At 29.2% G+C, this 12,411-nt stretch overlaps 1 protein-coding gene and 1 non-coding gene across 4 annotated transcripts; one reads left to right on the top strand and one right to left on the bottom strand.

Annotated features, from left to right (window-relative positions):
- Nucleotides 1-32: 32 nt before the first annotated feature.
- On the bottom strand, nucleotides 33-9,401 carry LOC123258762 (TATA element modulatory factor-like). Of its 3 annotated transcripts, XR_006508140.1 has the most exons (7): nucleotides 9,097-9,401; nucleotides 6,289-7,997; nucleotides 5,909-6,016; nucleotides 2,990-4,586; nucleotides 1,419-1,542; nucleotides 942-1,340; nucleotides 33-335 (listed from the first exon to the last, which is right to left on the bottom strand). XR_006508140.1 is itself a non-coding variant. In XM_044718968.1 (6 exons), the coding sequence occupies exons 2-6, from the start codon at nucleotides 7,983-7,985 to the stop codon at nucleotides 1,054-1,056; spliced, it is 3,813 nt and encodes a 1,270-aa protein (XP_044574903.1). In that variant the 5' UTR covers nucleotides 7,986-7,997; nucleotides 9,097-9,401; the 3' UTR covers nucleotides 880-1,053. The 3 variants fall into 3 exon arrangements, 2 of the variants coding, with proteins under 2 accessions (XP_044574903.1, XP_044574904.1); XM_044718968.1 differs by lacking the exon at nucleotides 33-335 and having other exon boundaries at nucleotides 880-1,340; XM_044718969.1 differs by lacking the exon at nucleotides 33-335 and having other exon boundaries at nucleotides 880-1,340; nucleotides 5,915-6,016; nucleotides 9,097-9,400.
- A 293-nt stretch (nucleotides 9,402-9,694) lies between these two features.
- On the top strand, nucleotides 9,695-9,787 carry Trnai-uau. The gene is given in 2 exon segments: nucleotides 9,695-9,732; nucleotides 9,752-9,787. It is a non-coding gene; the product is annotated as a tRNA-Ile (tRNA).
- The last annotated feature ends 2,624 nt before the right edge of the window (nucleotides 9,788-12,411 follow it).

The raw sequence follows: 12,411 nt of genomic DNA, 5'->3' as shown, positions 1-12,411 counted from the left end.
TCTATAAAAAAAAAAAAAAAAAAATCATTTGATGAATCGCTCGAATGATGAATAAAATTATCTATAATTTACATGACTTGATTATCACCATATTTACATTCCTAACTTTTTATTAATAGTAATAATATTAACAATGAATTAATTATAGTTAGAGAGTAATTATAATAAGTTGTTAGTATTTAGAAACATATATATTTACAAATCTAATTTATGTAAGACTGACCTCCTAATCTTAGCCAATATTTTCATATTTTTCAGTCTCCAAAAATGCTTACCAGCTTGAATACTTAATAATAATTAAAAAAAAAATACATCTGAAATAATAACACACATTTCGACGTTCTAATTAGCAAATTGTCTAACTACATTTTAGAAAATTTTATAACATTAAAGTTAGCCGCTACTTCATAATTTTTTGATTTCTTTTTAACAAACAAATTTGTTAAAAAAAATTATTTTTAAAAAATTGCATTTTTAATTTTTTTTAATTTTTACATGTTAATTTTTTTTCTCATTATTTTGGCCACAATTTATTTGTAAAATAAATTTTTTTAAATTATAAAATATCTGCTAAATTAATTTTCATAATAGCTGTCATTTAACAATTTTTTAATTTTATTTAACAAAAAGATTTGTTCGAAAAAATTATTTTTGAAAAATTGCGTTTTTTATTTTTTTAAATTTCTAAATGTCAATTTTTTTTTCTTATTTTTTTAGCCATAATTTATTTGTTATAAAATTATTAAATATGTGCTGCATTAATTTTTAATTAAAAAAAAATTAGTTCAAAATTAATTATCACTTTAAAAAACAATTTAATTATAGAGGTATAATATTCATTCAAATAATTAATAATTGGACTATTGTCACATGAGAATCTTTAAAAATCACCCTTTAAAAAATAATGAGTTAGACTAATTGCTAATTAGACCGTCGATTATAAAATATTAAAAATCCTTGAATACTTGCAGCCGGCCTGCGACGGCATATTGCACTCTAACCACGATAATAAATGTGGAATGTCCGTAATAATAATAATAATTAAAATCGAGCCTAAGACTCTTTTCTCAAAAGCTGATCAATTTGGCTTTTATACATCTCTTTAACGTCCTCAAGATCCAGCTGAAGTTCCTGAGTCTCTTCAACTTTTTCTCCGTACATCTGAAGCAAAGCATCGTACCTAGTTTGTATTTCACTGAGATTAGCATTGAGCGCCTCAACCTGGACCAATTTAGCCGACAATTCCTCAACTTTCATCGACAAATTGGATAGTTCCATATTTAGCGCATCGCGTTCATTATTTTTACGTGACATTTCCCATTGCAGTGTTTGTATTTCACCTGTAATAACAATAACACAATTTGCCTATGTAGTACAATCAATACTCTGTAAATAATTAACTACCCCGGTTTACATACCTTCCCGAGCTTTCAACTGTGCCTGCAAAGTTTCAATGGTCGATGTTGTGTTTGTACTAGTTCTCAGCCCGTCGTATACATTTGGAAACCGTCCAGAGCTTGTATCGAATATCGAATCATTGAACTAAAACAGATAAATAAACTCGATAAAACATTTACAATAGCTGTTTAAGGGGTTGGGGGTAGTCAGAAACATGAAAAGAATTTTTAATAATTTTTTTTTGTCAGTAAATCATTTTACTATATAAAAGTAATAATATTGCATCATTACACAATGTTTTTACTTGACTCCACAAAAATGAAAAAAAAAAAAAATTGATAATTTCAAAAGTTATGGCTGTTTGTTTTGACTCAGTTCTAACAAAAGATCCTTGCAGTGACCATCATAAATCCTTGGAGATTTAATGAAAATCAATCGGACAAAAAAAATAGTTTTGTTAATAGATAATACAGTGCCTGATCGAAGCTATTTTTTTTTTTTTGAAAATTAACAAAATGACAGCCTTAGGAAATTTTTCTCTAAATTTTCGGAAAAAAATCAATAGTTAATTTGCGAGCCAAAAGCCAAAAGGGCGTATAAATTTTTTTTTTTTACTAAAAATAAAAAAATAAATTTCCAAAGCCAAAGAGGCGTTAAATTTTATTTTAGAGTTAAATTTTATATTCCAGAGCAAAATTGAAAGATGTTTTAGGCACCCTTTTGGCTTTAGGCTAAATTTTTTCTAAAGCCAAAAGGGCGTATGTTTTGAGATATGACCTTTTGGCATTAGTACATTGAAAAATTTTTTTTGACAAATCTTTGTTTTGAGCAGTTCTAAGTTGAATGGCGAAAATTTTTTTATATGCCCTTTTGGCGTAAAACCCTATCTAGCTGCTGTAATACGCCCTTTTGGCATTTGGGTCGCGAATTATTTATAAAAAATCGAAGTTTTTGAAAAAAAAAATCCTTCGATCGCTAGTTTTTTATGTTTTTCAAAAGATGTATAAATTTCATTGAAATCTAATGAGCAGTTTTCGAGTTACAGTATACTATAGTCCCAGTTCAGAAAACATAGTTTTGAGAAAAACGCATTTAAAGTTTTATATCGACGTTCTAATTAGCAAATTGTCTAACTCCATTTTAGAGAATCTTCCATTTGTACGAAAATACAATTAGTTTAAAATTTATTATCACTTTAAAAAACCACTTAATATTTCCCTTATTAAAAAAAAAGATTTAAAACGATTCAACCCATGCAAAATGTATATCTATATATTTGTCAAGTTAAATCTTTTTTAATCGCTTTGAGCCATTTCGAATCTTTTCAAATCTCTTTTTCTAATCAGGGTAAATAGAGGTATAATATTTTTGTTAGGATCATTCAAATAATTTATAAGCGGACTACTACTACATAAAAATGTTATAAAATCACCTTCTGAAAAATAAGGAGTTAGACCGATTGCTAATTAGACCGTCGATAAAGAAAATGTGTAAAAAAAAAAAATTGATTTTTTGAAAATTCTGACTACCTCTAACCCCTTAATTAAATGTCCATGGATTTATATAAGAATAAAATTCTAATTAAACTCACAGCCAACCAGACGCTGTTAGTACTGCTAATAGAGTCTCTCCTGACACTAGAAGTCGGACTAACGCGTGATTCTTCACCCATACTCTGCTGGTGCTCCAACACATTGCTAGTCTTCCTTTTCTCAGCATCATTAGCAGCCTTCTCCATCGACAATTTATCTTTAAGCGACTCAATCTCGCGTTTAAATTCTTTCACCTCTTCCCCATGCGACTTTTCAATATTTGTAATCTTCATCATCAATTTTTCTACATCCCCAACAAGTTTGCTATTTTCTAATTTTGTTTCCTCGCACAACTCCTCCAATTTCAGCCTCTCAGCCTCAGCTCTTTTTATCTGAGACTCCAGCAAGGCAATTCTGGACTTCAGATTAATATTTTCCTCGACGTGTGATCGATCAGCCGCAACCATATTGTCTAACTTTGTTTGCAATTCATCAATCGTGTCTGACAGTATCTTCTCCTGTTTCATGAAACTATTAGATTTATACGTCAGATTGGCTTGTAGTTGTTCAAGCTGTCGAAGAAGAGGTTTTGTGGCAAGCGAAACCGATTCTGAAAGCTCTTCGCTCCTCGCTTCAGCTGCCTCGAGACGCTTCAACAGGTCGTTGTTCTCCTGTTTCAATCCCTCGATTTTCTTAACGTGGCTTTCTTCCTCTTGACGCAATTTAACTTTCAAATCTTGAACCTGAGCCGACAGCCGACACGACTCCCCAGCGCTCTCAAACACTTGCTTCAACTCCTCCTCAGCGGCATTGAAATTCAATTTAGTCTCAGCCAATTCAACTTTTGCCGCGTCGAGACTCGTTTTGTAAGCATTCATCTTATGCGTCGTATTATCCAACTTCTCTTGCAGCGACAAAATTTCCTTCTCCTGTTTCTTAACTTTAGCAGTAAGCGTGTGAACAGCTTCTATTTGACTCCTCTCCACCTCCTCCTTGGCATTAAGCGACCTTTTCAGTCGGTCTAATTCCGAGCTCTGCTCCTCCAACTGTTCCTTCTGGCTCTTCAAAGTAGCTTCTGTTTCCTTTTCTTTGGCTCGCAATTTTTTAATAATATTCGAGTGCTGTAACTGCTGTTTACTCAGCTTCTCTCCCTCCTCTCTCAGCTGTTTTATAATCTCGTCTTTCTCAGCATTCAGCGAAGAAGATTGGTCTGATAATTCTTTCTTCAAACTCTCAACCTGGTCTTTCAGCAAATCACGCTCTCTGATAGTCTGCTGAAACTTTTTCTCCAATACTGACATGCGTTGCGTATACTCATCAGCTATCAAATTTACATCTTGATTTTGCTGCGCTCGCTTCTCCCAATTATCTACTTGCAATTTCAAATGGTTATTTTGCTCGTGTAAATCCATATTCATTCGACTCACGTCGATTAATTTGGACTCTCTTACTTCTAATATCTCTACTAATTCTTGAACACGTTTTCTTAGTTTGTCTATTTCGTTAATACCGTCGTCAGATCCAATACTGATTTCACTGAGCTCACGACTGTGACCTCTTATTTTCAATGTTTTTGTCAAAAGATCTCCGCTTTTACACGAGTGGAGATTCGCTGGACTTTGGCGAGATTGTGTTGAACTCGAATCGCCATTTGGACTGAAATATAATTAAATATTTTTTAATTTTAATTACACTGAATTTTACAGACAATAGAAATTTATGGCAATATAATTTTTATGAAAAAAATTTTATTAAAAAATTTCTATAAGAGAAGCCCCAATTATTGACACTATAAGAGACAAAGTTATGATTTGATTTTGATGACAAGATAGCAATGTTAGTTCTTAATTATTGATATTTTTAAAGATATAAGCTCATCCCAATGTTACACTCATCGAGACCTTTCATTTAAGTACTCACATCAATTTTTCATATATTTATATATATTATATATATATATGTATATATGAAAAATATATAAAAATGCATGTGGGTACTCAAATAAAAGCTCTTGATGAGTGTAACATCGGAATAAGCTTATATCTTCAAAAATGTCAATAGTTCTCAAGATACAAGGTCGTTTCTTATTTCTGTTAAATTGCACTGTACTTTCTTAACTATTGAAATTTTTAAAGATATAAGCTCATCCCGATGTTACACTCATCAAGACCTTTCATTTGAGTACCCACATCAATTTTTCATATATTTATATATATTATATATATGAATATATGAAAAATATATCAAAAATGCATGTGGGTACTCAAATGAAAGCTCTTGTTGATTGTAACTTCGGGATGAGCTTATATCTTTAAAAACGTTAATAGTTAAAAAAATACAGAGCAATTTAATCTAATTAAGAAACGACCTTGTATCTTGTGAACTATTGATATTTTTAAAGATATAAGCTCACTCCGACATTACACTCATTGATAACTTTCATTTGAGTACCCACATCATTTTTTCATATATTTTATATATTTATGTATATAAATATATGAAAAATATATCAAAAATGCATGTGGGTACTCAAATGAAAACTCTTGATGAGTGTAACATCGGGATGAGCTTATATCTTTAAAACCGTCAATATTTAAGAAAGTACAGTGCAATTTAACAAAAGTCATTTTTAATAAAGCAAAATTTTAATTTTTTATAGTTCACAAGCCATGGCAGTCACATAGTGACTGCAAGGTTGCTAATTACAGATAATTAAATATACTTAAAAATAATTTAGGGTGTCAATATTTAGACTCCTGTTAATAATTGGGGCTTTTACCTTATGTGAAAATTACAAAAAAAGTTTTTAGAAGCATTCTTTTGTTGTAATTGATTTTTTTTTTAAATTAAAAAAATTGTCAACTAACTTCTAAATTATAATTAATTCTATTAATCCTTAACTTCAAAAATATATCAGTGGTAAATTTTTTTTTAAATATTTAAAAACTAAATAAAATAAAAGAAAATATAACAATTACCTGTACCTGGAAATAATTTCAATATCACTAGAAGTTGTAGTTTCTAGTTCATCACCACTCGTATGACCACTGGCTTGATCCGATCCTATTTTAACTAAATCCGAGCGACTAAAAAAAAAAAATTTTTTTTTAGTATTACAAATATCAATTACGGTAAAAGACCCAGTTATTGACACTCACAATTTTATTTTAGTAAAAAAAAAAAAACAAATCAACTGTAATAAATTATTAAATATAATTTTTGAATTATAAATTTTAAGATAATTATTTTTTTTGAAAACATTATATTTTTTTAATTAAAAAATAAAATTGCAAGTGTCAGACAATTAGGCCAATGTCAATAACTGGGTCTTTTACCTAAATAAAAAATAAATAATTACCTTTCCGAAGAAATAGGTGAATGTTCTCGATGCGAAATATCATGTCTTTCCAAATCCGCGAGTATTTCATTTTTCTCCACCATAGCATCCGCGAGCATATTCTTAACATATGAGCTAGACGTCAGTGACCCCTCTTCTTCAGAATTGACCTCTTTATTCGTTCTCACCGTCGAATTTTCATCCGAGCTAGTATCTACCAAAGTACCTTCACAACTAGAATCCGTCAGCCCGAGTTGATCAGGAGCTCCAAACTCCTGCAAAAGCTGACTCTTCAATTTATCAGCTTCTGAACTAAGAGGTTCTATCGTCGCACTCTTCACCAAGTCAATGTCAATTTTTTCCGCCAGACTCTCAACCTTGCGTATCGGCTGGGTAGTGATAGGCTCCAAGGGCAAATGTAGACTCTGCTTAACATCTTTCAGCGAGTCCAAGCTTGACTCTAACTGACTACTGGCTGAAGTAATACAAGTAGACTTGGCAGACTCTGAACTATCATGGAGCCGCTTAGTTTGGTCCAGTTGCTGGTGAAAATTCTCCATAATCGTCATCATGGTGCTCTCTGAAGCCGAGGTATAGGAGTCTTCTGCCTGGCTTATTTCATCCGACTCATCAATGGTCTGACAATTTTCCAGAGCAATTAAATTGGATTTCTCCAAAGATCCAACTGGGAAAGATTGAAGGCTTATTGGAGTCAGCTCTTCAGTGTCTTCAAGCCTCAAACTCTTAGACTCTTCCATAGGCGACGCGTAAGGCGAAATATCTGATGAAGAATTTTGCAACGACTCAGATTCTGGCTCAAAAGAGGTCGTGGCAGCATCTGGCGATTTATTGTAACCCATTGGGGACAAAAATGGACTCTCCGTCTTGGAAGGGTCCTCGAGAATCTCCACAGAGCTGGGACTGGTCACCAAGCTGTCTGGTAAGATCTCCACGGACTCAGAATTCCTCTGCAAGTCCAAAGTCGAGCGACTAAGACTTGGCGAGTCGCTTGCTGAAACAATTTCCGAGTCTGGCGTCGTCGTACAGTCTGTGTTAGTAGCAGATCTTGATCCGAGGATCTCCACGCTCTCTGAGCTTTTTTTATCGCTCTCAGAAGACAAAAGTGAGACTCTGTTCGCCAGATGGCGACTGTAGATCAGTTTCTCGCCAGAACTTTTAGGAGACTCTATCTCGGAGTCCGAAGCAGTTTTCGAAGCAGAGTCTGACGTTGAAAATTCCTTGCTGTCTTTTTTCTGGGCCGTCTTGTCCGTGTCATCTTCTGTAGACTCGGCGTCGAGGTCAATAGACTGCGAGCTGGAGGGAGATTTATTTTGGACGCTCGCTAATTTGTCTGGAAGAGACACTGAGGATGTCACTAAACAAGTGTCTAAGCTTTGGTCACTGACCTCGCGGAGCGACCTGGAGCTCTTGCTCTTGTCGGATGTTTTCGGTGGCTCGAAAAAGGAACCCGTGAAACTACCCCATATGCTGGAGTCTTGTTTAAGGCTGCTAGTCTGCTGGATTGCTGCTACACTGCTCTCGTTTTTTATCCCCCAGGCGGCGAAAAAATTAGAGTCGTCAATTACTGGTGACTCGGCGACTTTTTGCTGCTGTTGATCTTCTTCTTTTATGTCCAAAGCTTTGTCGATTGTCTTCTGGGCTTCTTTTAGAGCGGACTTTGCCAAATTGGCGAATCCTGAGGCATCGAACCAACTCATTGTTTTTTAAGGCTAAAAATATAGTTACGTTTAGTATTAATAGGTACGAGTCAAGTTTAGTTTCTTGTGAAAAATATTCTTATAGGAATCATTTAAAGTCCATCAAGGCTTTACTTGCAGTGATAAAAAATCTAACTTGACTCAAGAGCTAGGATTTTCAACCAAGAACGTCATTTTGAAGAAAGAGAATTTCTTGAGTCAAGATAACATCAAAATTAGCAGTGACAATTTAAAAATTTTTTTTTAACAAACAAATTTGTTCCAAAAAATTATTTTTAAAAAATTCTATTTTTTATTTTTTTAAATTTCTACATGTCAATTTTTTTTTTCTAATTTTTTTTTGCCATAATTTATTTGTTACAAAGATTTTTTTAATTATTAAATATCTGCTAAATTAATTTTTATTGAGTCAAGATATAATTCTTGAGTCAAAAAAATTTTCTTGATTTAAGAATTTTTCTACTTGACTTGATAGTGTTATTTTCTTCAAATGGTGTTCCTAGTTCAAGATTCTTGATCTTGAGTCAAGTCAAATTTTTCATCCATGTGCAAAACGTTTTTTGGTAATAACAAAAGTATCTATTCACGGATTTCAGTGAATTTTACACTGTTAGTTTGCAAAGTTGCGTAGACTAATAGCCATGAAAATAAATTTAGCAAACATTTGACAATTTAAAAAAAAATTTTTTTTTATTTAAACTTAAGGTTACTTTAACTTCTAGATCATTAGCGACCGCAATATATACTTTACATTAATTTTTCAATTATTTATTTAATAATCAGTTAAATAGTTTTGTTCTCTTTAGGAATTCTATGAGTTTAGATATTTGATCAGATTTATTTAGACTTTCATGGAGTGTATTTGGAATGTTGAGGGTTGACAATTTTTCTTATTGAAAAATTTCTAAAAAAAAAATTTTACATGTAAAAATTTTTAAAAAATGATAAGTGCAATTTTTTAAAAATATTTTTCTAATGAAAAAAATACAAAAAAAATTTTTTTTAAATGTCTGCTAATTTAAGTATTATTAAATAACTAATAATTATTTTTATAAAAAATATTTATTTTAATAAATAAGTTATTAGTAGATAAATAAATAAAATAAATTACCTGAACATGACAACAGAATTTATTATTTATCTGTTAACTCCATTGGTTAGATAAACATATTTAAATATTTAAAACCTTGGATTACACGTCAACCTTCAATATGACGGCTACGCACCTCCAATAAATATCTGCATACGGTAGAAAAATTATAAAATACTTATGCTTAGTTTATTACGAAGGTACAAAACATTTTTCAGGAGTATTTATCAAAACATTTCATTATTAGTTGACGTACATAGTCCACCATCACTACATAACCAGACTATTAGCAAGTATAGTAAGTTCAGTTTTTTTTTCACAAGTTAGTTCTAGAAACCCGTGATCAGTGTGATCAGCTGTTGTTGTTATCGACACGCAGTCGACGCGGGGGGTAAGTGAAAATTAAAATAAAAATTTCTTCTTTTCCTACAAAGTAAAAATAAATTAAAATAAGAATTTTTTTGTTTTAATTGTTTAGATTCATAATTTAATTATTAATAATGTCATTTAGATCACTAAAATACTTTCTTGAAGGAGTGTGTTGATGAAATAATTATTGTTTTCATGTGCGGTGACAGTCTACGCTGTTATATAAATGTTTTGCTCTCGAACCTCAACTGCTCCAGTGGCGCAATTGGTTAGCGCACGGTACTTATAAGACAGTGATACGTGAGCAATGCCGGGGTTGTGAGTTCGAGCCTCACCTGGAGCATATTTTTGTGGTTGTTTTTTCAAATTGATAATTATCGTTCACATACGCCGCTTGTTTCTGCATTCATTACTTCAGCGCTTGAATTATTTGCTTCATGAATTTTAATTTAACTTCAAGGGAGAAACTCTCCGTGTAATTATTTAGAGTTTCATATTCTGAAAAAAAGAGGTGGGTTTTATTTTTTTTTGTACTTATACTGAAGTTAGCTGAAAACTATCAATTTTTTTTATTTTTATAAAAAAAATTGCAAGAAAAAAATTCTTTAAAAAATTTCTAATAATAAATTTTTTTTTTATTTTTAAATGTGGAATTTTTTTAATAATTATGATACTGAAGTCAGCTGACAGCTGTCAAATTTTATAACAAATTAATTACATAAAAAAAAACTTCTAATAATTTTTTTTTAATTTTCATAAGTGGAATTTTTTCATTAAATTTTATTCATGATAATTTAATTGCGAAGAAGTTATAAAAAAATTTCTTAGTTAACTTTATTTTGTTACAATAATTTAAAAAAAAAATTAATTACATTAAAAAAAAAGCTTCTAATAATTTTTTGTTAATTTTTATATGTGGAATTTTTTTATTAAATTTTTTTCATTATAGTTTAATTGCTAAGAATTTATAAAAAAATTTCTTAAATAACTTTATTTTATTACAATAATTAAAAAAAAAAAAAAAAAATGAATTACATTAAAAAAAAAGCTTCTAAAAATTTTTTTTAATTTTTATGTGTGGAATTTTTTTCATCATAATTTAATTGCTAAGAATTTATAAAAAAATTTCTTAGTTAACTTTATTTTGTTACAATAATTAAAAAAAAAATTAACTACATTAAAAAAAAAAGCTTCTAATAATTTTTTTTTTTAATTTTCACATATGAAATTTTTTTATTAAATTTTTTTCATCATAATTTAATTTCTAAGAAGTTATAAAAAAATTTCTTAGTTAACTTTATTTTGTTACAATAATTAAAAAAAAAAAAAAATTAATTACATTAAAAAAAAAGCTTCTAATAATTTTTTTCTAAATTTTCACATGTAGAATTTTTTTTTTAAATTTTTTTTATAATATTTAATTGCTAAGAAGTTATAAAAAAATTTCTTAGTTATGTTTATTTTGTTACAATAATTAAAAAAAATTTTTTATGAATTAAGAAAATCAATTTTTTACAATAAAAAAATAGCAAATAAAAAAGACATAATATTAATTATAATAGTTTTATTTATTTCAAGTTGATTTTCGTCGAAAGTATCTATTGTACAAGTGCAGTGATGACAAATCTAAAAATAATAATATAATCTAATCTCTAAGTAGGTATTATATAAAATTAAAACTCAAGGTGCTGAAAAAATCCTATGTTACGTTCACTTCATTCATTAAGTTTATAATAAATGTAATAATTACGATTTACTCTCTCTATAATTTTTCTGCTCGCTAAAATAAATTTTATATATAATATCTATTCGAATAAATACTGAGTTATTTCAAATGGCAGTCGTACTTTTTCAGCTTCGTATTAATAATTAATCGTTGAAGTTATAAAGTGTACAGCACAATGCTAAATTATAAAATCAATAATAATATTGATCGTTGTAATAATAACTAATTAAAAAAGAGTACATAAATCTAATGTTGATCTTCCGTTAGATAGTGACTGTGTCATGTTTTTCTTCTTCTTTTATTATTATTATATATTTATTCACATATATTAGTTTAGTTTTTTGACCCCTTTTTATTACGTACACTTTTATTACTATTATTATTATTATTATTCCTGAACATTTAATACTTTTCATTGTTATTTGATCTCGTTACTTTTCTTCTTTGGCTTTCTTTTTACTTTAACATTTATTTCTTCCTTAAACTATACTATTATAATTTATCTACATATTCCTATAATATATATCTTATATATTATAATTAATAATTATAATTATAGTCTCTGATAATGGAAAAAAGATGAGCTCTCGACAATAATTTATGATTTAGTAACTTGACAGTAATTATTTTTAGTTATAATTTATAATATAATAAATTTCGATAAATTTAACGAGTTATGATTTTTTAATTAATTATATTTTGATCCAACGATTTGTAATGACTTTTTTTTTTTATTTTTTTTTATGATAATAAAATTTTCATTCAACCATTAACTTGAGCTTACATTTTTTATCATAATATATACTTTAAAAGTACCACGCGAGTGTGAAATTCTATTGCATTGTAACATTACATCTTATTATATTCTTCTCTAAATATAAATGGTGCATATAAGTAACTCTATATATATATATATATAATATATATATTTATAATGAAATATACATAATTTTTATCATTTAAAACTAATGAAAGTTTGTTGATTGAGGCGCAAAGTAGAGGAGAAGAGTTAACAATAATAAAAACTCCAGCAAACGCACAATTTTTAAATAAATAACAGCACTCATACGTTTTATCACAGCCAAAATCTATTCACATATAGACGCGTAGGCACACACGTACAATATGCATCATTAATACATTTTTCTCAGCTTTTAATTATAATTATTATTATTATTTTAATTAAACTGTTATGAATATACGTATGTATTTATAGATGAATGAAATTCATTGAAAACGGC

Source organism: Cotesia glomerata, linkage group LG2 (genome assembly GCF_020080835.1).
Source record: "Cotesia glomerata isolate CgM1 linkage group LG2, MPM_Cglom_v2.3, whole genome shotgun sequence".
NCBI classification, from domain to species: domain Eukaryota; kingdom Metazoa; phylum Arthropoda; class Insecta; order Hymenoptera; family Braconidae; genus Cotesia; species Cotesia glomerata.
Note: the sequence above shows the minus strand (reverse complement) of the source record. Positions and strands in the feature narration are given on the sequence as shown.

What these genes read in the sequence shown, in the direction of transcription:
- LOC123258762 (XM_044718968.1), bottom strand. Translation starts at nt 7,985, where the DNA reads ATGAGTTGGTTCGATGCCTCAGGATTCGCCAATTTGGCAAAGTCCGCT. An exon ending in GAAATTATTTCCAGGTACAG is followed by an intron (nt 4,587 to 5,908) that starts GTAATTGTTATA and finishes ATTATATTTCAG; the next exon opens with TCCAAATGGCGATTCGAGTT. An exon ending in CTAACAGCGTCTGGTTGGCT is followed by an intron (nt 1,543 to 2,989) that starts GTGAGTTTAATT and finishes TATCTGTTTTAG; the next exon opens with TTCAATGATTCGATATTCGA.